General features: G+C 51.1%; 1 protein-coding gene across 1 annotated transcript in view; it reads left to right on the top strand.

The window, feature by feature from the left end:
• Window positions 1-1,511: 1,511 nt before the first annotated feature.
• The window catches only part of RPS6KA2 (ribosomal protein S6 kinase A2), a 334,973-nt gene continuing 309,862 nt past the window's right edge, over window positions 1,512-26,622 (top strand). Inside the window, exons 1-2 of the mRNA XM_019967675.2 lie at window positions 1,512-1,688; window positions 5,589-5,651. Of these exons, the coding sequence (XP_019823234.2) occupies window positions 1,626-1,688; window positions 5,589-5,651 (126 nt within the window). The 5' untranslated portion in view covers window positions 1,512-1,625. The remainder of the gene's footprint in view (window positions 1,689-5,588; window positions 5,652-26,622) is intronic.

Below are 26,622 nucleotides of genomic sequence, written 5' to 3'. Positions count from 1 at the left end.
TATTTTTTCCCCAGAGTAATTTGCTATAGTAATGTAATAGTAATAGTAATTTGCTATAGAAATGAATACTTATTCCAGAAGCAACATTAAATTGTATTAGACTTTACCACCATTTCCCAAAGGAGGAAACCAAAAATCACATTAGCCTTAGAAATCTGGAGAGATGAATGTATTTCCACGTGCTGATATCTTTTATTCTAAGACAGAGACGGTGTGAGGAAAAGTACAAAGACCAAAATGAGAAAAAAAGAGAGACCCAAAGGAGGGAAATGTTCCCTTAGAAAATCGCACTCCTGGCTTCCCTTCTGCAGGAAACTGGGATCACAGAGCCCCAGCTGACTCAGCCGGACTTCACTTCCGGTTCTGCCACTGGGGGCCGTGTGACTCTGGGCTCGGTCCTTCTCTCTGAGCCTCAGGGTTTTCTCGTCTACCAGACGGGATGGTGAAATCCGCATCACATAGGACATTAAACAAGACGCTGTTCTCGGTGCACAGAGCGTCCTCCCTGCAACTTAGCAAACGTCTGATGTGTGTAACCGCCCCTCTCCCCAGTCCTTGTTCCGAGTCCAGCAGGATCCTTGTTCTGAGCCCCTCGCCTGGGAGTTGACCCGCCCAGCACTTCTCATCCTGTCTCCCAAGACCAGCAGGGCTGCCAGCTCCCGAGGTGCGGAGGCCGCCGGCCTGCCCCAGGACGGCCTTGGCTGGAGCAGGACTAGCCGCAAGCCGCGGCCCCGGCCCCCCCAGCCCCACCTCCTTTCCTTTTCCCTGGAGAGGGAGTGCTTCCCTGATGCTTGGGGGGTCGAGGGGGGGCACCCAGGCCGAGGTGCTGCCCCAGTTGCCCCTCCAGCGGCAGTTCTCTAATGCAGAGTCTCTGAAACGCTGGTGCAGGAGAAGCAGCTCGCGAGCACCTGGCCTCTGGCCTTGGACGCCCCTAGGGTCCCCGCTGGCTGCAGGTGGTTGTAGGGGGCTCAGCGCAGTCCTTGGCGAAGGGAGGGGTGTGTGCACGCGTGTGCACGCGCGCGTGCGAGGGGAGGGAGAGGGCAGAACCTGCCGCACGGCCCCCTCCTCGCCACCCCTCCTCCCCCAGCCCTCGTTGCTATGCGGTTTCTATGGCAGCAGCATCCTCAGACCCAACTTTCACCCGTCGTTTAAAGCCAATTAAGGTAAAATGGTGGGGGGAGGGGGAGTGGCCGCTCCGGGGAGGGGGCGAGGCAGCGAGTCCAATCTGAGGCCGAGCCGGCGCGCACTCCGGGAAAGTCGCAGCGCGCATCCCGAGGCTGCAGCCTGCCTCCTCCTCCGGCTCGCAGCGCCGGCCAGCGGGAAGCGGCCGAGCCCCTGGAGCAGCCCAGGGGTGGCGTGACGACCGTCGGGGGCGAGGACACGCCGGCGGAGCAGCCACACTGAAGACCCCCGGCTCCCTCCCCAGCCCCCGGGCCCGAGGACCGGGACCGGCGCCCGCGGCCGTCCCAGCAGGACTGCGTCCTCGCCGGCTCCCTTCTTCCAGCGCCGCCCGCCTCTGCCTGCGCTCCGGCATCCTGTCTGGATCTCTGCACTGCTTGGCGCCTCCGGTCATTTGCTTTCTTCCTGTCCATACTTGATCTTGATCGGAGGGAAAGTTTTCAAACATGCCCATTGCACAGTTGCTGGAGCTATGGAAAAAGATAGAGGTGGAGCCCATGGAAATAGAGGTGAGTCCAGAGAAGGAAAGTGTGGTACTTTTTCTACAGTATCCTTAAAAACCCTAACTCTGCGGCCAGTGGGCAGTCTGTGTACTCTAAAGAAATCATATTTATTGAGCGACTACTATGTGGTAGAGTCTGGGATGTTTAATTAGTATAGGTGTGTGTGTTGTGTTTATATACACATATAAACTGTACATATGTGTGTGCACACACACCCACACAAGGCGTGTGTGTGGTGTAAATACATGAATGAAAATGAATGAAGAAAAAAATGGCTGCTCTTCAGCCAAACTTCAGGATGCATCTTAGAGTGTGTGCCTTAAAAGAGTCTCCCTGCTTTCAGACTAAGCTACATCAGTTTATTTCCTTCAACAAGTGGCTTTAAATTATAAGCCCTCCAACTGCTACAGTGAAGGATGAAACCAGAAGGCGAAGCAAGTGATGAGCTCTGCTTTAAAACACAAGGCGTAGATGATGCAACCTTAACCGGGTGCGTGTTTGAATAAAGAGGAGAGACTGAGGATGAAAAGATAATGAAATGCACATGTCAGCGGCCCGCCCACAGGGCTGCCTGGCAGGTGGGAGGCAGGTGTGGTTCTGCTTGACTTGTGCTACCCTAGGGACGCAGAGCTCTCCTTTCTTGGAATTTCGTTTGTTTAGTTTGAATTCTAGAACATCAACGTATATTTTTCCTGGAAGAGAAAGTTCCCCAAAGTTATTAAGTCTATTGAATTATTTAATATACCTGTGCTGTGTTTACAGCAACTCAAATCACATTTATAAATGGTGAATTTTAGTAACTGACCAAACCTTTACAAAATCCAGCCTTTAACTTTTGCCTTATCTCGTACATCCTGCATCGTGTCTGTAAGTTCAATTCTTCCTGGTTTACGTGTTTTATAAATATATTATTTATATATATATATACTATGTGTTGAGACATTAACGTAATTTTGAACAGAAAGAGAGATTCTGTTTCAGAAGAGAATTTAGTTAATATTTTATATTTAATGCTTTTTTGGAAGCCACACTAACTTATTAATGCCTGGGGTGTGTATATTGGTCAGAGGAGCTTGTCAAGCCTGGCACAGATATGAAGGCCAGTTCTTCGATGGAGCACCTAAGTGAGAGGCGATGACCCCATGGGTCAAGGCTATTGATTATTCTTTCTGCACACGAGACTGTTCTCAGCAGTGACAGCAATACCTTAGAAAGAACCTCTCACTCAGCAGGCTGCCAAATCAAGTTTATTTTTTCTTTTGAGAAAGGTTTGGGTTTTTAACAAGTTGAACTAATGACTTGAATTAATGATGGACCAAAAGGCCCATTCCTATCTCTGGTTGCTTTCTGAGCCCCTCCTGGTTACCTGAACTCTGTTCGTGGTGGTGGGGGGGCCCAGCTGGTGCCCCTCAACATCCGAGCCCCACGGAGGAAGCCTTTCTGTCGGGGGAGGGTTAGTCAGGGGGCTTAGAACGCAGTGAGGAGTGGAGGAGGCTTGGAGCACATCTTCTGGGACTCTGGACACTGTATTGTGGCCAGTGACCCAAGCTCTGGACAGCAGCTTGTGCTTTAGATGTTTCTAAAATTGAAAATACACCAGCAATAAATATACTCACATTATTAGAAATATATATAACATGATCTTAGAAAAAGCTTGCAATCTGGAATAATCCGAAGCACCGTTGGTTGAGAGACTGCATGGCCTCGCCACCCCACAGAGAGGGCACCTTTATAGAAGTCTTTGAGGTTCATGTATATGCAACAACAAATAATAAAAATCGGATAAATTTAAAGGTCCTGAAGCAAAAGAAATTTTCTTCAGGCTTCCTGGGTGAATGTCTTGGGATTGTAAACCCTGAGGAAGTTAAGACAGAGCATTCAATCTCTGTTTATTTGGGACCCAGAAGTGAGAGCTCTTTCTACAGAAAGATTAACCCTGAAATATTAACCCTGAGATATTTCACGGTGTCAGGAAAGCGTGAGATCTATTTTGGACCCAGAGGCTGATTTTGTTTCCCAGTTTGGCACATGTTTTATGCTGTGTGATACTAAAAAAACTCCCACATCAAGGGATTGGGCAAAACTAGATGGAGTCCATTTGACCTCTGAACTCCAAGTGTCACAAAATCCTTGCATAAAAGGTGTGATTTTCTATGAGGAAATTGCTATATGATGCCAGTGCTTGCGTTGTTTGCTTTTACACCATTTAACAGAACCAGATGTTGGTTTTCCGGGGGTAGTGATCAATGCTCTAGGTTTTGATTCTAGGTTTTTCCTGCCTTCATGAGTTACTTCCCCTCTAATCTCTTTTCTCATCTGCAGTGAGAGGGAACTGAACTAAGTTGGATTTGAGGGTCACTGGACTAGAGAATCTTTATAAAAATCCTTATGTAGAATCCCTATATGTCCTTATAAAAATCGACCCTGCTTCAGCACACAAACCAGGGGAAGTTCATTTGACTGTCTAAGAAAAGTGTTTGTGGTTTATGAATTGTTTTGAGGTATTTGGAAGGCGTGTTTTGCCCATGAATGAGGCATGTTGACAAGGAAACATGTGCTAGTTAAAAAACTGGGCCCTCTATAAAACCCCAGAAGAAGCTGGCCCCGAGATAAGCACAAAGTATTGTGTGAACAGGAGGAGAGGGGACGACGGAGGATGAGATGGCTGGATGGCACCACCGACTCAATGCACATGGATTTGGGTGGACTCCGGCAGTTGGTGATGGACAGGGAGGCCTGGCGTGCTGCAGTTCATGGGGTCGCGGAGAGTCGGACACGACTGAGAGACTGAACTGAGCGGATTGTGTGAATGGTGTGTCAGCAAGTTAGACACACACACATCTTCAGAGCAGGACTTTTCCATCACTGCTGTCAGCAGGGGTACCGTGCCCAGGGTGGGCTCCAGGGGACGGGGTGTGGCTGGGGAGTGAGGACTTGGGTGCGGTGGGGAAGGCAGGGCAGCACCAGCCCAGGAGGCCCAGCCAAACCATCTGGTTTGTCCTTCAGAGGACCCAACGAGATTTTTCCTTCCGAGGTGTCATCACGCGTTAGAGAGAGGAGAAACCCTGTTTTTCAGCAATGCAGATCAAACATGACTCCTGAAGTTCCCAGCCTAGCTTGTACAGTGACGATGATCTCATGGCTGCTGGGCTGGAAATGAAACTAGAAATGGTTTGACAGCAGCCAACTCTGAGCACCCGCCACACGCCAGAGCTGGGGCGGACTGCTGTGAGGTCTTATTTCCCTGAATTCTGTCTGTGTCTCCAAGAAGCAGATATACTTATGTCCCTGATTTTCTGTATGGGGAAACTGAGGTTTGGGTTAAGCAATTTGCCTGAAGTCATTAAGTGGGAGGCAAAGCTCAGACACAGACCTTTCTGTTCAAGGCCTACCCTGCAGAAACACGACACTATGATTTTATGATTTGGGACTTGGCTCTCTCTGGTTTAATTCGCTCTCTAAGCTTTGGCTCGAGACTGTGGTTTTGTTCCACTCTCACGGGCTGGCTACAAAGCCTCCCTGTGACCTGTTTCTGTCCTCACGCCCGAGACTTTCGGGGCCGTGTAAATGCACACCCTCGCCGTGCTGGTCAGGGAGTTATATAAACCACCTGCTTCTCCTTTCGGTTGTGGTGTCAGACGTGCACAGTTGGCTGATCTGGTGATTTGTCATTGTGGATATAAACACTCACTGCCTCATTTGCCTCCTGTTACATAAAGGGTCTGTCTCTGGCATGAAGCCTCGTAGAGTTTCAATTAAATTCAGGTGGAGAGGGGCCCTGATGCCCTTTCCGGGTCCTAGGGTCCAGTACCGAGCATCTAGTTCGTCCTCTGCATTGATCGCCTGCATGATGCTGTTTACAAGAACACTGGCTAACTGCGCTTCACGTGTCTCTCTTGTTGTCAGACCACCGAAGAGGACCTAAATCTAGACGCAGAGCCCACAGAAGACGCTGTGGAAGAAGTGACTGTGAGTGTTTTACTATTTGGGGAGGAGGGTGGGTGGAAGGAGGAAATGAAAGCTTGAAATTAGTGGTATTTTAGTGAAATGTGTGTATATACATACATGTACACACACACACGTACCCATATGGGTTGTGTACATATTATAGTCAATAATTTCCCGCAAAAGGGATACTTAGAACACAGGAAGAAAAATTACCACCCAAGGTGAGATTTAGAGTCTTCTCGTGTGGACTTTTTAAAGGAGAAATGACAAGTCATTATCAATTAAGACACGCAGGGAAAATAGAGAAGTGAGGGATCACTCTCACCTGCCAGAGGTCATGTCACATAGCCTCTTAGAACATCTGGGAGGTGTTGTTTGGGAGGTGTTGTTGGGGCCATGGGAGAAGGTGGATCCCTCTGCAGCCGGGTGGGAGCAGGCGGGGGACGCCTGGGCCGAGGACCGAGGGCCGAGTGGGTCCTGGGTCAGAGCGATGGGGTGCTGGGCGGGGCTGGGGGCGGAGCAATGGGGTGCTGGGGGAGGAGCGATGGAGAGCTGGGCAGGGCTGGGGGGAGGAGCGATTGGGGTGCTGGGCGGGGCCAGGGAGGAGTAATGGGGCACTGGGAGGGGCTGGGGAGGAGCGATGGGGCGCTGGGGGGGTTGGGGAGGAGTGATGGGCGCTGGTGGGGTGGGGCAGGGCAGAGTGATGGGGTGCTGGGCTGGGGCGCTGGGGGGAGCGGAGAGGAGCGATGGGGTACTGGGTGGGGCCGGGGCAGAGTGATGGGGTGCTGAAAGGTGGGGGCAGAGCGATGGGGTGCTGGGGGTTGGGGAGGAGCAATGGGCGCTGTGTGGGGTGGGGCAGGGCGGGGCAGAGCCATGGGGCGCTGGGCTGAGGCGCTGGGGAGAGCGGAGAGGAGCAATGGGGCACTGGGTGGGGCCGGGGTGGAGTGACGGGGTGCTGGGGGCGCCTGGACTCTGACGTCCAGGGAATCTTTGGTGTATTTCCGGCAGGGAGATTGCTGAGGCCCTTCAGTCGTCAGCTTCAGGAGACAGGCTCCAGGGTGCTCACGGTGGCAGCCAAACTGGCACCACGACTGACTGTGCACCAGGATCCCCTCGAAGGGCTTGGTAACTCACAGAACCTGTTACATCACTAACTGTAGTTACTTCCTAAGGTCTCCTGGTCTCAAACTGTCTTATCCTCAGCACTTCCGCGGAGAAGGCAATGGCATCCCACTCCAGTACTCTTGCCTGGAAAATCCCGTGGATGGAGGAGCCTGGTGGGCTGCAGTCCATGGGGTCGCAAAGAGTCCGACATGACTGAGCGACTTCCCTTTCACTTTTCACTTTTATGCATTGGAGAAGGAAATGGCAACCCACTCCAGTGTTCTTGCCTGGAGAGTCCCAGGGGCAGGGGAGCCTGGTGGGCTGCCGTCTCTGGGGTCGCACAGAGTCGGACACGACTGAAGTGACTTAGCAGTAGTAGTAGCAGCACTTCTGATGCAAATGTAGGTGCTAAGTTGTTGCAGGAGTGCAGGAAAGTCGACTGAGCTCTTGAAGTTACTTTTGATAACAGAACATGAGGTAGAGGAATGTTTCCTGTTTCCCGGTGTCACCTTGTCCAAATGACAGAAAGGCAGCCTGCCTGTGACTCTTAGTAAATGAAGAGTGGTTAGGAGTGTCTGCCTCCTTGAAGCCCTTGTGGCTCAGATGGTAAAGCATCTGTCTACAATGTGGGAGACCTGGGTTCGATCCCTGGATTGGGAAGATTCCCTGGAGAAGGAAATGGCAACCCACTCCAGTGTTCTTGCCTAGAAAATCCCATGGATGGAGGAGCCTGGTGCAGGCTACTGTCCATGGGGTCGAAAAGAGTCGGGCACGACTGAGTGACTTCACTTCACTGGGAGTATCTGCAGGACACAGGCTGATGAGTGGATGCATTTGTAAAGTTTGTGGGGAAACGGAAAGACACTGGGCCCAGCCTGTCAGTGGCTGCTTCTGAGAGATGATGCTGAAAACCCCAGGCTCCAATCCAGCAGCGGGGAAGTGACCCAGGGGTCCTGAGCGGGTGTCTGACGTTTTCTGGGGCCAGGTTTCCCGCGTACGTCCTCCTCAGCCTTCAGAGCAAAAGATCCTTGGCTCAGATAAATGAAATCAGATGGCAACAGAGTTGGGCATGAGGGCCTCACACTCCTTGCCAGTCTGAACGTGTGTGATGACTAAAAAAGTCTTATTTCGGAAAAAATATCCACCTCCACAACAGTTTGTTCATTCAGTCAATCAAGAATGTTTACTGGTGGCCTGTGGGTAAGACCTCATGCCTTGCATGGAAGGAGGAGCAGATGAGCAGGACTGTCTGTGATGGCCCCAGCCTTGCTGCGCCTTTTACTGATACAGTTCTTACGTGTGGAATGTTCTTCACGTGTGTGTGTGTGTGTGTGTGTGTGTGTGTAAAGTGTAGGACATTTTATGCAAAAATGTGGGACATTTTATGCAAAAGTCCATCTAGTCAAAACTATGGTTTTTCCAGTGGTCATGTATGTATGTGAGAGCTTGACCATAAAGAAGGCTGAGCACCAAAGAATTGACGCTTTTGAACTGTGGTGTTGGAGAAGACTCTTGAGAGTCCTTTGGACTGCAAGGAGACCCAACCAGTCCATCCTAAAGGAGATCAGTCCTGGGTGTTCACTGGAAGGACGGATGCTGAAGCTGGAAGCTCCAATACTTTGGACACCTGATTTGAAGAGCCAACTCATTGGAAAAGACCCTGTTGCTGGGAAAGATTGAAGCTAGGAGGAGAAGGGAATGAAAGAGGATGAGATGGTTGAATGGCATCCCTGGCTCGACGGACATGAGTGTGAGCAAGCTCCAGGAGTTGGTGAAGGACAGGGAAGCCTGGAGTGCTGCAGCCTGTGGGCTTGCAGAGTCGGACACGACTGAGCGACTGAACAACAGCAGCAAACGCACAGGTGTCTTCAGAGGTGACTCGTGTCCAGTTGTACCTCACGCCCTGGTTCCGTCCAACCTCTGGAAGAAGGGCTCTGGTGAAGGTCGAGATCAAAGATTGAAATCAAGACAGGGAGTCGGCATCAGAAGCTGGGAGCGTCTGCGACCTACCTTCTCCTCAGCTCTGCCGAGGGAAGACCTCCTGTCTCCGAGGTCTTGCGGGGGCTCTGTATAAACTCAAAGGAAGGTGACTCTTCATGAGAGTCCACGTGACACATCAGAGGCCGTCAGCCTTTGTGTCCTGGAGAAAAGCAAAAGAAAAACGAAACCAAACTGCCTCAGCAGATCCCACTAGGAAATACCCCGTCAGCTGCTGTTTGAGGGGTTCCTGGAAGGGGCTTGTCAGCAAGAACACTCCGGGAGTTGGTGATGGGCAGGGAGGCCTGGCGTGCTGCCGCCCATGGGGTTGCAAAGACTCGGACTCAACTGAACCGAACCGAGGCCCCTGCTCTTCGGGGTCTGGTGGTCCTGTGCCTTGCTGCTTTTGGCCTGGTGTGTGCAGCAGGACCGTGGAAATGCTGGGAAATGAGGACCCCAGAGAGAGTCAGGGCTTAAGGAAGAAGCACCTGCCTCGCTGGGCTGGGCACTGTGGTACGGAGCGGGGGCCTCTGGAGGGTGAGACCAGGGGTGACCGTAGCCTCCTGACCTGCACGCAGGCCCCATCAGTCATCTGGGGGAAGGACGTGGAGTATCCAGGATGAGCCTCTGAGCCGAGGTCAGCAGCAGCCCCTGTATCCCTGCTCCATCCCTGACCTCTGTGTCCAGGTGCTGCAGACACACGGGGGGCGGGGGGGGGGGGTGGCAGGGGGCGGTTTAGGCGAGTTTCTGACTTCACAGAATGCCCTGTGGAAAACACTAGAACGTGTATATATTTTTTAAAGTGCTTTGATTTCAGGGTTCTGTTTATTAATAACGGTCATTTTCTTGTCTGGTTGATCTTTAGAAACCAGGTCCAGAGAAGCCACCCCCAGCATTATCGTGGTTTCCCCTTATTTCCTTGTGACTCTTGGGGTGTTCGCCTCTCCCGCTGAAACTGTGCTGGGTTTTCACAGCAGAGATGATTCTGGCACCTCTGAGGCAAAACAGAGCCGGGAGGGCGGCAGCCCTGCTGCCAGCCTCAGTTGGCAGGAGAGCACTCTGCAGGGAGCATAGAGACCTGCCCTGAGGGATCGGCAGGGGGATGACAGCTCTCGGCCCAGTGAGGATGCTGGAAGATGGGGCACCAGCGGCCCGGCCCCGGCATCTCCCCAGGAGCCAGGGGACCAACGGGACCGCCTCCAGGCAGGTGTTCTTCGAATCCCTAGCATCTGTCAACGTGAACTCCTTCAGTGACCAGCCTCCTGATTTCCCAACAGCTGTAGCTTGGACGTCCCCAGTTCTCAGCCAGGGGCGAGGGGTGAGAAGCAAGGCAGGGGTGAAATTTCGGGGAGCCCTTCAATCTTGAAGGAGAGACAAGCCAAGAGTGTTTTCAGAGCCCTTGGGACTAAGTCACGGTAGCAGCAGGCTCTTGCCCAGGTCAGGGTTCAGCCACCTGTGCCCGGGTCACCCGCAGACGTCGACAGATGGCCTCTTACCTCTTGTCCTGCCCTGAGAATCTAGACAGTTTCATTGTTCCTTAAAAAAAAGAAAAAACAATCCAAACTGGATTGAATAGAAGTGAGACAAGAAGAATAATGAAGGCTCAGAACTGATAAAGCAATTACAAGCAGTGCAATTACAGCTTGAAAAGATAGCTGGGAGTTTGAAAAGAGATGGATGAGTCGATCTTCCCAGCCTGCTTGTTACCTGCCATCAATGTGTCTTTACAGAACCCACCTGTCTCCGAAGCTGGAGTTGGCGAAGGCACGTTGGCTACGTCACCATTCAGATTTGTCCAGAAGAAGGCAGGAACTCTCATCCTTACAGGAATTCTAGAGAAGAGCATTATAAGCATAATGCATTTGGAAGAAAGGCTAACGTGACTAAGCCTCTGCAGTTCCCATGGGCATTTAAATGCCCTGCGCGGTGGTAACAGTACCGTTGGCTTCACCAAGCGTCAGCACCTACTGGGGCAGACACGAAGGAAACGGTGAGATTTGGGGATGAACGTTGGTAGAGCGTGTTTGATGTGTCAGTGGTAATTATTTGCAAGGATCGACACGAGACAAGAAGCCCAGCTCCCATTGTCAGCAGCCATGGGTCCCTTCGGTTATCACATCATCTCTGAAGCGTTTGCCGCGATCTCTGTCGGACACAGAGGACAGCTTGCAGCTATTTTCGGTTTCTGCGATCCTCGTCTTTCTGCTTCTGTAGCAAAGTCAGCAGAAGTGCGCTTCCGAGTACTGCCTCTCTGGGAACAAACTGATTACTTAGTTCGTGCTGACGTCATCTAGAACCCTGGGCACGCATGGGGCCCTGTTCTGCTGTCTGAGAACAGTGGATTGGTGGGGTACATAGTCCTGCAGAGCAAATTGTTCACACCATTCAGGGCGTGGGCTCTGGCCCTGTGAACCAGCCAGCCATCTGCAGCTTCCTGACCGCCCGGGGGCCAGGGTATTTCCTGCCAGCACAGTGACTTCATGGGTGGTCTCACCAGGAGAAGGTGCCCACCTGGTCATGTGTTGAGATGGTTGCTGAATCATGAAGCAAAATTGAAGTCACTCAGTCGTGTCCTACTCTTTGTGACCCCATGGACTGTAGCCCACTAGGCTCCTCTGTCCATGGGATCTTCCAGAGAGTATTGGAGTGGGTTGTCACTTCCTTCTCCAGGGGATCTTCCCGTCCCAGGATTGAACCTGGGTCTCCTGCATTGCAGGCAGACACTTTACCGTCTGAGTTACCGGGGAAGTCAAAGCCGCCCTCTCCATGTGGTTGAACACACAGCAGTGGGGCTGGAGGAAGCTCTGGGGTCGCCTTGGGGAGTCCTTTAGGGCCTCCTGTGTCTTATCCCCCGAGGAATGATGGTGCACCTCTGCCTGCAGAGGAAACCCGAGGATGTGCTGAAATAAGAGCCCTGCTTTTGGTGTATCTGACTGATGTCATCTTCCATCTTCCTAAGACCAAGAAGTGGGTGGCAAGTCTGTTATTTTCCCCGTTTTTCAGGTGGTGAAATTGAGGTATCAGAGATGATGTAATTTGCTTATTATAGCAGAGAACCAACGAAAAAGGGAATTTCAAACCAAACTCTTTCTGCTGACTTATTTTCTCTTCCTAAATCTCAGAGGTTAGGTGGTGGGTTTTTGGCTGATGGACTAAGGGCCCGGGGGTCAAAGGCTTTGCTCCGTCCTGTCCTCTGGGTTTAAAGCAAGGTTACAGGTGCGTTGGGAACCCTGCCCGCGTCTCTTTTCTGTGGCCACACTGGGGTCAGAGACTGTGTCACCATGCCCTGTCACTGGGCTTCTCTCTCTTTTTCTCTTTTTAAAATTCTCTCTCCTCCCTTCAATTTGCTGCGGTTGCTCATTTGCTCATTCGTGTCCAACTCTCTGCGACCCCATGGACCACAGCACGCCAGGTCCCAGAGTTTGCTCAAACTCCTGTCCATTGAGTCAGGGATGCCATCCAACCATCTCATTCTCTGTGGTCCCCTTCTTCTCTTGCCCTCAATCTATCCAATGAGTCTGCTTTTTGCATTTGGCTACGTTGGCCAAAATATTAGACCTTCCAAATCTCTTCAAACTAGGAAAATACAAAACTTGTTCTTTTTTTGTGTGCATGAAAAGCATGGGGGAACTTGAGCCAGAGGTGCTGTTGAAAGATACACACCCTATCTCTGCTTTTTTGGCTGATATCTCTGTCATGGGTGGGATGCATTACTGACTTAATGAATCACAGAAGTTTCTTGTACTTTATTGATATCAAATGGATCATTTAAATAATTACAGTAAGAGAGGATATATATATAGAGAGAGAGAGTGAATTTTCCTCCTTGATAATGCTGTACATGTGTGGGTAAGGTTCAAAGTATCAGAGAGAAAATCATGTCGCTTCTTATCCTTTGGATATTTTGAAGAAATAAAAAGTCAAACAAATCCCCCAAAACGCTTACTTTTGTAACACAGATGCAGCTGGGAACTGGGTGTGGAGACACAGACTGCAATTCGTGTGAGTCATAAAAATCTCCAGGGAATCATTAAGACCATTTTTTTCTGAGATGTGGTACCAAAACAGCCCACAGTGCCAAGTGAATGTTGAGTGAGCGCCTGGCTCCTTGCGGGAGACTCCTCCCCCACAGTCCCTCTTCCTGGCTCCTGGGAGGGAGGGTGGGGAGGACTCCCCCAGGGGCCCAGACCCTCCGACCCTGAGTCAGGTCTCACCTTCCGTCTCCGGCAGAATGAACGGAGCGAGGGCAGGTAACATAAGCAGAGAAGCCGAAAGGATTTTGAGTCTGGATTTGAAGATGCAGACACACAGATGCCTGTTTTCACAACAACGGGATAAATACAAGGGGGTGCTTTCTAGCGTCCTCCTGGGAAGATGGGAGGTCTCAGGCGTACCCAGGCGGGTGGGGCAGGCCGCCTCTGGCATCACAGCCCCCGGGATACTCTCCCGGCCAGCCCCCGCCCCCACCCCGCCCTCCCCCATCTCGGTTATCTCCGCGAGCGTCTGCTGAGCAACAGCTCTGTGCCTGGCGCCGGGCCGGCTCCAGTGATTCAGGGACTCACGTGAGCGAGGCAGACGAGAATCTCTGCACCTTACGCTCTAGTGTTCCTGCAAGTAAACAGCTAGCTAACGGGGCGTTCCGCGTGGCGGCGGGGGCTGTGGAGAACCGGAGCAGACGTACAGAGCGCCGGGGTGGGAGCACGGGTTAGGGAGGACCTCGCCCAGCAGGTGGGGTTGAGGTTAGGAGGTAAATGACGTTAGAGACCAGCCCCTACCCGAACCGAAGGCAGATGATTCAAGGCCGAGGAGGTCTGGGCGGACAGGGGCTGAGGGAGCAGGCGGTGCTGGGAGGGGGCGCGGAGGCCCGCAGGTCTCCGGACTTCATTACAGTTTCTCTGGGACGGCACTGGTGACTCCTGAGCAGGAAAGTGGTGCGTTGGCATTGAGGTTTTTCAAGCACACTCTCTCTGGTTGTTGGTCAGGAAGCAGGGAGTTTGGGGGAAAGAGTGAGGTCAGGGAGCCGGGTTAGGAGGCGGCAGGGGCCCCGCGAAAGGTGGTGGTGTCTGGGCGCAGGGCCCACGGCTGGCACCGAGTTCCTGCTGAGCCTCCTCTGCCCGCTGTATCGCGGGCTCCTCTCCTGGGCCGCGGGGGAGGTTCCACGGATGCTGCGGCTTGCACAACTGATGTTTAGTTTCCTGCAGTTTTGGCGGCTGGAAATCAGGTCAGGGTATCAGCGGGCTGGTTCCTCCCGAGGCGGGGAGGGCGAATTCCCCCAGGCCTCTGCCCCAGACCCTGCGGGCTGCCCCGGTCCGTGGGGTTCTGGGACTCGTGGACGCATCTCAGGTTTCTGCCTCCGTCTTCACGTGGCCTCTCCCCATGGGCGTCTCACCTGGCCGTCTTCTCCTGAGAACACCAATCATTTCAGATCTGGGCCCACCCTGATGACTCTTGTCCCATCTAATGACACCCACAGAGACCCTGTTTCCACACAAGGGCACGTCTTAAGTCACTGGGGTTTGGGCTTCGACAGATCTCTGGGCGACAAGTTTCAACCCATAACAAATATACTCGGGACACTCAGTTTCGTTGGTCTGCTGTGTCTGGTCCAAGTCTTTGCCAGAAACCCTGCTTTTTCAATCAAGACATAAACACACAAAATGCACGGGGACTGGATTTCCGTAGCCGTCTCCGCTCAGACCCTGGCCAGGCCGTGTGCTGAGTCCCCATCTACTGTGCTCCGCCTCCACACGCTTCCATGCAGGGGACTCTGGGTTGCTTCTGAGACTTGCTGCGCAAGGGCACCAGAGCCCCCAAGACTTGGGCCACCCCGACCTCGCAGTGCTGGGGGCGCCTAGTTTGGGAGCAGAGAACACTTTGCTGTGGTTTTGTTTGTTTAGGAGAATTGATAACCACAATACAGAATATACAGTGATATATTGATGAAAACGATGCAGAAAGTTACTGTAAACGTAACTACTGAGTCACAGGGGAATAAAAAATAAAGACACAAGTGAAAGAACGCTGGGACTTGGCGCTCAAGCAGCTCCGGCAGATGGCTGTGTCAGCTTCCGGTTGCTGCGGTAACAAGTGACCACAAACTTGGAGGCTGCAAGCACCATGGATTTATTACTGTACCATCCTGGAGGTCAGAAGTCCTACAGTCTAGGTGTTGGCAGGGCCGTGTTCCGTTTCCAGAATCAGCGTCCTTGCTTTTCTAGCCTATGCTCGTTGTGTAGTTGCTCAGTTGTGTCCGACCCTTTGCGACCCCAAGGACGGCAGGACGCCGGGCCTCCCTGGCCTTCACTGTCTCCCAGAGTTTGCTCAGACTCATGTCCGTGGAGTCAGTGATGCCATCGCACCATCTCTTCTAGCCTCTGGAGACACCTGAGCTCCTTGGCGTGTTGCCCCTCAGCAATGGCATCGCTCTTTCTCTGACCTGACCCTCCCACCACCCCACAAGGACCCTCGCGATGGTATAAACCATTCACATGATCCAAGGTACTCACCCCACTTCAGGATCCTCGACTTAAACACATCTTCAAAGTCCCTTTTGCCTGGAAGGGCACATGTCCAGCTCTGGGGCTTACTTACCTCATGGGAATCTTGGGGTGCCATTATTCTGGCCACCCTGGTGGCACCCCTGTGGGACAGCTGGCCTGGTAGCCCCCAGATCTGAAACAGAAGCCTGTGGGTCTACATAAGGGACGTAGCAACGGATGTAATGCACACTTCTAGCTTGGGTCCTGATTTGAAGAAACCGACTCTAAAACATATTTCTTGGGACAATTAGGTGATTTTGAATGTGGACTAGGTAACAATTCTGTTAATTTTTTTGGTTAATTTTTTTGTTACTCTTTTTTGCTAAAGTGTTTTTAGGTGAAGTATGTAAACCATGCATTTCACTCAAATATTTCAATGTGCCTCTCTCAAGAACAAGAATGTTTTCCTATGTAAACACATCACCCGTTGTGACTGGCAGGTTGATGCTTTCATCCTGCCTTCCCCAAAACCATTGATTTAGGAAGGTCAAAAGCACTTCATTTTATAAGTTAAAAGCTACCCACCCTTCTCTCCATGTGATTTTGCTTCCTTGAAAAAATCAATCTAGCTAAATTGTACCTCTGTTGGACAGGGCATTGATTTCTACCTGTTAATTTTAACAAAGAGGGTTAGCTGCTGACCTCACAGGAGGCTTTTTAAGACAGAGCTGCGCAGCCCATGAATCAGGCCTCCGTGTTTACCGCGTAGGAAGTTGGGGTTTGTGACCTAGAGCCTTTGCCCAGAGTTCCTGCTCTTGCAGAGTCAGCGCTGGTTTGTGTGCCTTGAAAGCAAAAGTAAAACCTAGCTCTTGATCTAACTGTGAAGTCGGACAAATTCTGCTTTTCGACTGTCAGTTCTTACATGCAAGGTTTATTTAATTCTGAAGGGAGAATCACTTGGATAGATTATTGGTAAAAGGCAAGCAAGCCAAAAATCAACAGTGAAGGGCTTGGACCTCATTCCACCTACGATGTAGAAAAGCATAGAGAACGTTGCCGACAATGAGGGAAAGCTAGGTAACCTGCAAAGTCCTGGCTTTCCTTGAACCCATCAGAGCGCAAGGCAGCCTGTGGCAAGGCACCCGAAGGATGACAGGCCCATTCCAGGAGGGTGGGGGCATGATCTGCTACCTATTCTACCTACCCGGAAAAGGTAGAAGATGCAGCAGCAGCCACCGTGAAAATGGGTGAAAACAAACAGCTGAGTATGGGCTCATGCGCCAGCCTGAGGTCAGGGCGCCCACTCTGCGCGTGCGTCCTCCCCAGGGCCTTCCCTGGAGGTGTGTCAGGGTCTGGGAGCCCACTCTGTGCTCGCGTCCTCCCCAGGGCCTTCGCTGGAGGTATGTGAGGGCCTGGGAGCCCACTCTGCGTGCGCGTCCTCCCCAGGCCTTCCCTGGAGGTGTGTGAGGGTCAGGGCGCCCACTCTGTGCTCGCATCCTCCCCAGGCCTTCCCTGGAGGTGTGTGAGGGTCCTGGAGCCCACTCTGCATTCGCGTCCTCCCCAGGCCTTCCCTGGAGGTGTGTGAGGGTCAGGGCGCCCACTCTGTGCTCGCGTCCTCCCCAGGGCCTTCACTGGAGGTGTGTGAGGGTCCGGGCCTGCCTTTAGGGAGCCCCTCAGTGTGCACAGCACAACCCCCCACCCAGCTCCTGATGCAGGAGCCTCAGCCCCTGGGAATGGGAAGGAAGTCCTCCTACACCCTGGCCCTGGCAGGACCTGCGTGTGGGAAAACACAGAAGCTGTAGCCAGCAGCTCTGTGAGAGGGTCAGGAGCTCCTCCCTGCTCCAACTTCAGTACACTGGCAATAAAAATTGGATAGAAATTAAAATTATATATCATGCATCCCAACCCTGTAACACAGAGGGATAAATCCAGCAAAATACATGCAGGGTTTGTATGTGCACGCTAAGTCACTTCAGTCGTGTCCAACTCTTTGCAACCCTGTGGACGGTACCTCGCCAGGCTCTTCTGTCCATGGGATTTCCCAGGCAAGGATACTGGAGTTGCCATTTTTTCCTCCAAGTGTTCTTCCTGACCCAGGGATCTAACCTGCGTCCTTTATGTCTCCTGCATTGGCAGGCAGGTTCTTTACTACTAGGTGTGGGAAGGCCCTGAGAACAATAAAACACTGTTGAGAGATTAAATAAAACTAAAATGATGAAGGGGTATACTACATTCATGGACAAGAAGACTCCATATTAAGGTGTTCATTTTCCAAAGTGATTTTGAGATGCAATGCAATACCAACTGAAATCCCAGGTTTTTCCTCTTTTAAATAAAATTTATTTTTTAGAGCAGTTTTAGGATCACAGCAAAATTGAGCACAGAGTACAGCGTCCCTAAATACCTCCTCCCCCACCCACATGCACAGCACCCCCACTATCAACACCCCCCATCAGAGGGGGACATTGTTACAGTGATGAGCCTACTCGGGCATGTCCCAATCACCCCCAAATCCAGTTTGCATTAGGGTTCACTTTTGGTGTTTACATTCTGTGGACTTGGAAGATAATGTGAAATGTAAAGTGAGACGTACTCATCCCTGTATCACACAGAGTGTTTTCACGGCCCTGATGATCCTGTGTGCTCTGACTACCCATCCCTCCCTCCCCGCTCACCCCTGGCAACCACTGATTTTTTTATTGTCTCCATCAGTTCAGTTCAGTCACTCAGTCGTGTCCAACTCTTTGCGACCCCATGAACTGCAGCACGCCAGGCCTCCCTGTCCATCACCAGCTCCCAGAGTCCACCCAAACCCACGTCCATTGAGTCGGTGATGCCATCCAGCCATCTCATCCTCTGTCATCCCCTTCTCCTCCTACCCCCAATATTTCCCAGCATCAGAGTCTTTTCCAATGAGTCAGCTCTTCGCATCAGGTGGCCAAAGTATTGGAGTTTCAGCTTTAGCATCATTCCTTCCAATGAACACCCAGGACTGGTCTCCTTTAGGATGGACTGGTTGGATCTCCTTGCAGTCCAAGGGCCTCTCAAGAGTCTTCTCCAACACCACAGTTCAAAAGCATCAATTCTTCAGCGCTCAGCTTTCTTTATAGTCCAACTCTCATATCTAGCCTTGACTAGATGGACCTTTGTTGACAAAGTAATCTCTCTGCTTTTTAATGCTTTTTCTCTGCTTTTTAATATGCTGTCTAGGTTGGTCATAACTTTCCTTCCAAGGAGTAAGTCTCCATAGTGTTCCCTTTTCCAGAATATCATGTAGTTGGAATCACACAGAAAGCAGCCTTTTCAGGTTGGCTTGTTTCATTCAGTAATATACATGCAAGCCTCCTCCATATCTTTGCATGACTTGATGGTTTGTTTTTGGCGCTGAATAATAGTCTATTGTCTGGATGGGCCACAGTTCACTTACCCATTCACCTACTGAAGGACACCTTGGATGCTTCCAAATTCTGGCCATTATGAATAAAGTTGCCATAAACATGGTGTGTGGAGTTTGTATGGATCTAAGTTTCCAACTGGGCTTCCCTGGTGGTTCAGCGATAAAGAATCCACCTACCAATGCAGGAGACGTGGGTGTGAACCTTGGTTCGAGAAGATCCCCTGGAGAAGGAAATGGCAACCCACTCCAGTATTCTTGCCTGGAGAACCCCATGGATGGAGGAGCTATGGTCCACGGGGTCACAAAGAGTCAGATGCGACTGTGTGCACATACACGGTCTGTCTGTCCATCTATCTATGTGTCTCTCCATCAATCTGTCCATCATCTGTTATCTATCTGTGTATCTATTATTTATCTCTCCATCCATTATCTATATATTATCTTCACTTGAGTATCTATCTAGCTACCCATCCTTTCATCTGTCCACCTATTTATCTATATATCAGTCTATCATCTACCGAACCACCCACAGGTAACCACATATTTATGAGGCTGTGTCTTCATGTGTGTGTACATGGTGGAATACAGTTTGCTTGAAATGTTTTCTGTTGCAGTTGCCATTCTCAGTTTTGGAGTTTCTCTCTATGGCCTTTAGCTACTTGACTAGGCATTGGAAGACGAGGGTGAACATCGCAGGGACAGAGCAAAGAGAATGCGTGCTCTGAGGGGGCTCCCACCGGGAAGGATGACGCTTCTTCTGTTGGAGGAAGCCCACCCCCCACCCCCCCGTCAGGAGACGCAGAGAAAAGCAAGGGGGTCAGTTCAAGGGGCTTTGCTCTCATTTTGTGTAAAGTTGATCCCTTTTCTTTGGTCAGTGGGCGGGGCAGTGGGGGGAAGGGGAGGCGTCTACACCTCATTAACCTGAAACTATCAACCAGATTGAGGTGATGGGGAAATGACAGCAGAGAGAGAAACAAAAGATAAATATGTACCAGCCGTCTTCCCAACTCTGAAAGGTGGGCTTGGAATTCAACACTGAGCTTCCTGCAAAATGCGCTAGTTGCTTATTTGTGTCCGACTCTTTGCAGCCCCACGGACTACAGCCCACCAGGCTCCTCTGTCCAGGGGATTCTCCAGGCAAGAATGTTGGAGCCGGTTGCCATTTCCTACTCCAGGGGATCTCCCCGACCCAGGGATTGAACTGGGGTCTCCTGCATTGCGGGCAGATTCTTTACTGTCTGAGCCACCAGGGAAGGCTGGAGGTTGAGGCAAAAAGGGAGACATGACCAGTGATGCAATTCACAGCATCTACACATCAAAACACAGGCGTGGGCAAGAACACAGCCTTGCTCAGAGCCGTGGCTGAGGGTAACTCTTCCTTCTCACGCCCATCAAGGGTGTCCTGCGTAAGGCAGTGGAGGTCATGCTCAGAGGTAAACCCCCACAGTGAAGATAGCGTTGAATTCTCTATACATCCTTCCTGCAGTATCTATAGATATAATCTGAGAATGTATAGAGAAACAGAGGTCAGTGAACAGTTTCATGCGGTCAGGCCTGTGGTATTAATAATGCCAACCGAATTCAGGGGCAACTTCATATCTTGTGGAACAGTGCGTGGGTGGAACACATTTCCGGCCATCTCTGAGGAATGGGACTTACCCGCTAAGCTTCTGTAAGAGCCAGAGTTCCGTGCATGCAGGAGGGTGGCAGAGTCCTTGCTGAATCGTGCACACCTGACTCGAATCCTTGACCTTCCTTTCTGAGGACATGGGCTCAGGTTCCCCATGGTGTTAGCACCCTGCTCAGGACACAGTAACCACACCAATATAAGTTCTATTTGTCTTTATGGAATGTTGTAATATTATATGGACTGAGCATCCTGAGTGTATCAGAGCTGTGGTGACTGTCAACAGGTCCTTGACAAAAACTAGTTTTTTCTGTTTCCGCAGAACAGACAGAAATCACAAAGATAAATACAGATTGACGTGGAGTTGATTTGGAGCAAACAAGAGAAAAATGGGCTACGCTCCACTTATTCCAGCCACTTAATAGCATTTACATCTGTTTTCCTCGTTAAAACTTAAAATACCCAGCAACCTAGAACATTTGCCAAAGAGAGCATCTATTTATGTCCAAAGTGTTATTAATGACTCATTGTTGTATTTGCCTTGATTCATTCTTTCAGGTTAATTTAATTCTGATTTCTTTGTTTTCTACTCAAGATTGTTAAAGGCAGGACAAGAGGGTGGCAGCCGTGCCAAGGGCTCTGGTCTTTCTTGCTGGAAGGTTTCCTTTGCAGGGTCTGGGGTGCCTCCCCTGACACCAAGGTGAAGTCTGACTGAGTCCAGGGCTGGGGGGTCTCTTCACCCACACTCCACCTGAAATAGGAGTTCCAGGTTACCTCCTTGTGGAAAACTCTGCCTTCTGCACGGTGCCGGCTCCCTGGACTCAGGGGTGGGGGCTGCACGGAAAGCAGTGGGCTCACCTTGGCTTCTGTTCCCTGGGTCTGGGCTCCTCCCTTCCCAGGTCGGCAGGTGCGCACAGCTTTCCGGGGTCCACCCAGGTCCTCCAGCGCAGGCTTCCCCACCCACTTGGAGGTGCAGCAGGTCGGCAGGCTGCGAGGGCCCGGGGCGGTGGGACCACCAGGCAGCTGATGGTGCAACGTGAGTGCTGCTTTGGTTTATCACTGTGCAAATGGGACGGGTTCACAGGCACACACAGGTGCACACACACCCAGAGAGACTTGACTTGAAACCAGATTAAGTAAGTTCCATTTCAAGTGTGGTCAGGAAATATGTCCCTGGAGCATCTTCAGTTCAGTTCAATTCAGTCGCTCAGTTGTGTCCGACTCTTTGCGACCCCATGAACTGCAGCACGCCAGGCCTCCCTATCCATCACTCCGAGTCCACCCAAACCCATGTCCATCAAGGCAATGATGCCATCCAGCCATCTCATCCTCTGTCATCCCTTTCTCCTCCTGCCCTCAATCTTTCCCAGCATCAGAGTCTTTTCCAGTGAGTCAACTCTTCATCAGGTGGCCAAAGTATTGGAGTTTCAGTTTCAACATCAGTCCTTCCAATGAACACCCAGGACTGGTCTCCTTTAGGATTACTGGTTGGATCTCCTTGCAGTCCAGGGGACTTTCAAGAGTCTTCTCCAACACCACAGTTCAAAAGCATCCATTCTTCGGTGCTCAGCTTTCTTTATAGTCCAACTCTCACATCCATACGTGACCACTGGAAAAATCATAGCCTTGACTAGACACACCTTTGTTGGCAAAGTAATGTCTCTGCTTTTTAATATGCTGTCTAGGTTGGTCATAACTTTCCTTCCAAGGAGCAAGCATCTTTTAATTTCATGTCTGCAATCACCATCCGCAGTGATTTTGGAGCCCAGAAAAATAAAGTCTGACACTGTTTCCCCATCTATTTGCCATAAAGTGATGGGACCGGATGCCATGATCTTCGTTTTCCGAAGGTTGAGCTTTAAGCCAACTTTTTCACTCTCCACTTTTACCTTCATCAAGAGGCTCTTTAGTTCTTCACTTTCTGCCATAAGGGTGGTGTCATCTGCATATCTGAGATTATTGATATTTATCCTGGCAATCTTGATTCCAGCTTGTGCGTCTTCCAGCCCAGCGTTTCTCATGATGTACTCTGCATATAATTTAAATAAGTAGGGTGACAACATACAGCCTTGATGTACTCCTTTTCCTATTTGGAATCAGTCTGTTGTTCCATGTCCAGTTTTAACTGTTGCTTCCTAATCTGTACACAGGTGTCTCAAGAGGCAGGTCAGGTGGTCTGATATGCCCATCTCAGAATTTTCCACAGTTTATTGTGATCCACACAGTCAAAGGCTTTGGCATAGTCAGTAAAGCAGAAATAGATGTTTTTCTGGAACTCTCTTGCTTTTTTGATGATCCAACAGATGTTGGCAATTTGATCTCTGGTTCCTCTGCCTTTTCTAAAACCAGCTTGAACATCTGGAAGTTCATGGTTCACATATTGCTGAAGCCTGGCTTAGAGAATTTTTAGCATTACTATACTAGCGTGTGAGATGAGTGCAATTGTGCAGCAGTTTGAGCATTCTTTGGGATTAGAATGAAAACTGATCTTACAGAGTGAAACTCTGGTTCTTCCTGCTGACGCGGCCCAGGGCTCCCTGGCTGGATGGGCTGTGGGCTCATCTACTTAGTGGCAGAGGCGGCCCTTGTTCCAAAGCAGGTTTGTTTTGGTTGAAGCTGCACTTCGGTCACTGCTCCATGCACAGCACTTGTGACTTATTTATTGATTTATTTATTTTCTATAAACATTCTGTACACAACTCCCAGAGCTTCTGCACAAAAGTTTCTCCTGGATGTGTTGATGTGTGTGTGCAAGTACGTGGGTGCACACACACACACACAGTCACACACACTCACACTGACACACACTCTACCTGAGGTGGAATTGCTGGACAGCGTGTACATGGAGAATGCGGTTGTTCTTTAGGACAAACACCACACCATCTTCCAAGCCCCCTGTGCTGGTCTATACACCAAGATCAAGGCACAGGAGATACTGGGGCTCTTCACACTCTCCCATGCTTGGTATAGTCAGACTTCTAATTTTTTTGCCAATTACATAGGTAGAAATTGCATTTCTCAGTCAAACAAAGTTCACCTCACTCTGTATGTTTAGTGGCCACAAAAGTCTCTCCGGTGAGATGCCTCTTCCTGTCCTCTGTGCTGCATAGTTTGTTTTTATATAGAAATTTACTCAGGAAGATTTTAAGTGGTTGCAAAGTCAGGGGACCAGTGTAGTGGACCTCTCTGACCCGCGGCCCAGCTTCAGCAAACATGACTCACAGGAGACCTTGTTGACGCCCCACCCCGCTCCTGAGCCCAGCTTCTTCAGGTCGTTTTGAACAGAGTCACTGCCACATCATTTCAGCTACAGCTGTTGCAGGAAGTGTCTCTAAACATAAGGTCACTCTTTAAAAACACTCACACACGTGTGCATATAACCACAAGACCAGCCTAGTGAATGAAAACTTATAATTTGTAAGTATCATCGAATGTCAAGTCTTCAGCTTTTCCCGGTTATCTGGCTTTTAACAGCTTGCTTGGATTAGGGTTCAGGTGAGGTCGCATCTTGTGACCGGCTGACGGTCTCTTGTTGTCGTTGCTGTTCAGTCGCTCAGTCGTGTTCGACTCTTTGCCACCCCGTGGACTGCAGCACGCCAGGCTTCCCTGTCCTCACCTTCTCCTGGAGTCTGCTCAACCTCATCTCCGTTAAGCGGGTGATGCCACCCAACCATCTCGTGCTCTGTTGCCCCTTCTCCTCCCGCCTTCAGTCGTCCCAGCATCCTTTCTAGGCTCTTAGCAGGTGTCCTCCACTCTCCCCCAGTAGCTTATCAGACACCTCCAACCTGGGGGACTCATCTTTCGGTGTCATATTTTTTTGTCTTTTTACAGTTCATGAGGGTCTTCCGGCAAGTATCCTGGGGTGTTTTGCATCCCCTCCTCCAGTGGATCATGTTTTGTCCGACCTCTGCACTGCGACCTGTCCGTCTCAGGTGGCCCTACAGGGCATGGCTCGTAGCTTCACCAAGTTACACAAGCCCCTTCACCACCACGAGGCAGTGATCCATGAAGGGGACAGGTCTCTCAAGTCTCACTTAATTTGTAATCTCTTTCCCATCTGTTGTCTTTCTTGTCTGCTTCTTTGCTAGAGAATCTGGATCACTTGTCCTGTTTCCAAAGTACTGAATCTTGCTCGTGATGGTGCCCTTGAATGTGTTCCTCTGTCCCCCGTGTTTTCTGTAATTTGTAAGTTGGATTGTGAATCTCACTGATATCCTGGTTTGATTTTCTCATCTGTTGTGAAGACCTCACAAGTGGGGGGTCTGTGTTCTTATCGGGGATGCTTGACAACCAGTCGTCTCTCTTTTCGTGATTTTTATCCTTTATTATCAATGACTGCCTAGATCCAGACATCCAACAGGAAGCGTAAAATAGTGAAACCCTGATCCTAGCGCTTTTTCTTCATTTTCCAGCCAGAAGACTCAAAGGAAATTTAAAATTCTGCCAAGAAAAATGGCGTTAGTCACCCAGCAAAGGGGGCTGTTCTGCCCGTAGCTGTTTGATTTAAGAACCATACCTTTGGCTTAAATACAAAGTTCCTTTTGGAAAGTTGTGAGATCTGGCGGCATGGGGCCTGTCCCGACTCGTTCCTTCATTCTTCTGAAAATACCCCAGAGTCCCTGCGAGCTCAGGGCTGCCTCTGGGGCGGGGACACAGGTGAGCAGGCAGACAAAGGATGCTGTTGCTCTGAGCTCCTGGTGGGCAGCTCGAAGGCGTGGTGGGGGCTGCGCTGGCACCGCCCTGGGCCCAGAAAGAGAGCCTAGGACCCGGCGCGGGATGCAGGCTGGCGGCCCTGCAAGCCGTCTGTGGGGTGTGCTCCAGCTCCACAGACACGCGTCACCGTCTGGGCAGAGGCTGAGCAGCAGAAGCCCACCTCTCCCGGGTCTCAGGGCCAGGGCGCCGGCAGGTGGGGCTCTGGGAGCCTCTCTGCCCGGGTGTGGGTGCGGGCGTCCTCTGCACGCAGGGTGCCCGTGCCTCTCTCAGTCTGTCCTCGCCTCCTCCTCCCCTAAGGACTCCAGCCCCTCCGGATCGGACCACCCTCACGACCCCATTCGGCCTGAACTACCCATTGAAGACTCTTATTTCCAAATCCACGCACATTCTGAGGTCTGGGGAGTTAGGTCCCCGTCAGCCCCGAAGACCAGAGGAAATGTCGAGCAGGGGACAGCTATGATCCGCTTTGCTCTACAACTGACAAGTCCGAGGCAGGCCGGGAGTTCCCCGCGGCTCCACGGGGAAGGACGGCCGGTCCCGGCGGCGGGAGACGGTGGGCCCCGGCCTGGCGGGTGCTCTGATGGACCAAGAGCAGGGCCCAGGCCGGCGCCCACACTGTGGGCAGAGAAGGGGACAGAGGGGTGAGGTCTGTTTGCGAGGAGTCTTCCAGAGCTGTGGCTTGACCACGCTGAGTTCAAGGTGCCCATCATGAGCGGGCAGAGACCCCGGGGATGCGCCCAGAGGGAGGTCTCCGGAAGGGGAGCGTGTTGCGGATCCTCAGCGGAAACGCCTCCTCGTGGTTCGCACCCCTCCGGTCCCCCCTGTCTGCCCCTCTGGTCTGAGCCCCGCGCCCCTCCTCTGCGCTCCAGGGCCGGTCTTGCCGCCCAGCCTGCCTCCAGACCCCGCCGTGCCCAGCCTTGTGCGTGGTGGGTTTTCCTGATTCCTTCTTGAGAGAGTGCATCACCCGTGGGAAAGGGCGGCCTGTCGAGCGTTCACAGCAGCATCGCAGGCCCGCTCTCCCCTTCTGAGAAGGAGAATTTCACAGAGACCACGTGGCCTGTCTTGTCCACTCGGGGCTGATGTGACAAACCCTTTCCTGGTTTGTAGGGAAAAAAGAGACAGACAGCTTCTAAATATAAACATACCAAGTCGTTTGAAGGATTTAGGAGCCCTGCTGGGGTTGATCTGATCGTTGTCTAGCAAATCGGCCTGAATTCATCAGCTTGTCTTCAGCTGCAGAGAGGTGCCATCTTGTTCCTTCCCCAGGACTTACAAATGATTTCCTTTACTTTTCACACTAGGGTGGATTCAGGGTCGTCTGCATAATAGGAGACATTCTCAGTTCACTCCAACCCAGTCTTCCTTGAATCCATGTCATGTGGCTGTCACTTGTCATTTCTAGGTGTTTCTGGTGGAAACAGGGCTTAAGAAATGCCTGTCTAGGTGTTCTGTGGTCACATCTATGCTTTAAAAAATGAAAAAATGAAATCATTTAACAGTTTGAATAACACTGCACATGTCCTCAGTTGACACCATTTCATCTTAATCAATACATAGAACTCATACTTAGCTGGCCTGTGACTACAGATAAAGTTCTCTCATTGAAGACGCTTAAATCTTAATAGCTCTGGGCTCCAGCTCCCTCTGTGATAATGTACTGTTTTGTGTTATGTCTAAAAATTTATCTGTTTGTGA

This window comes from Bos indicus, chromosome 9, assembly GCF_029378745.1.
Source record: "Bos indicus isolate NIAB-ARS_2022 breed Sahiwal x Tharparkar chromosome 9, NIAB-ARS_B.indTharparkar_mat_pri_1.0, whole genome shotgun sequence".
In the NCBI taxonomy this organism is placed as follows: Eukaryota; Metazoa; Chordata; class Mammalia; order Artiodactyla; family Bovidae; genus Bos; species Bos indicus.
The sequence above is the reverse complement of the archived record's forward strand: the minus strand, read 5'-3'. Positions and strand labels throughout refer to the sequence as shown.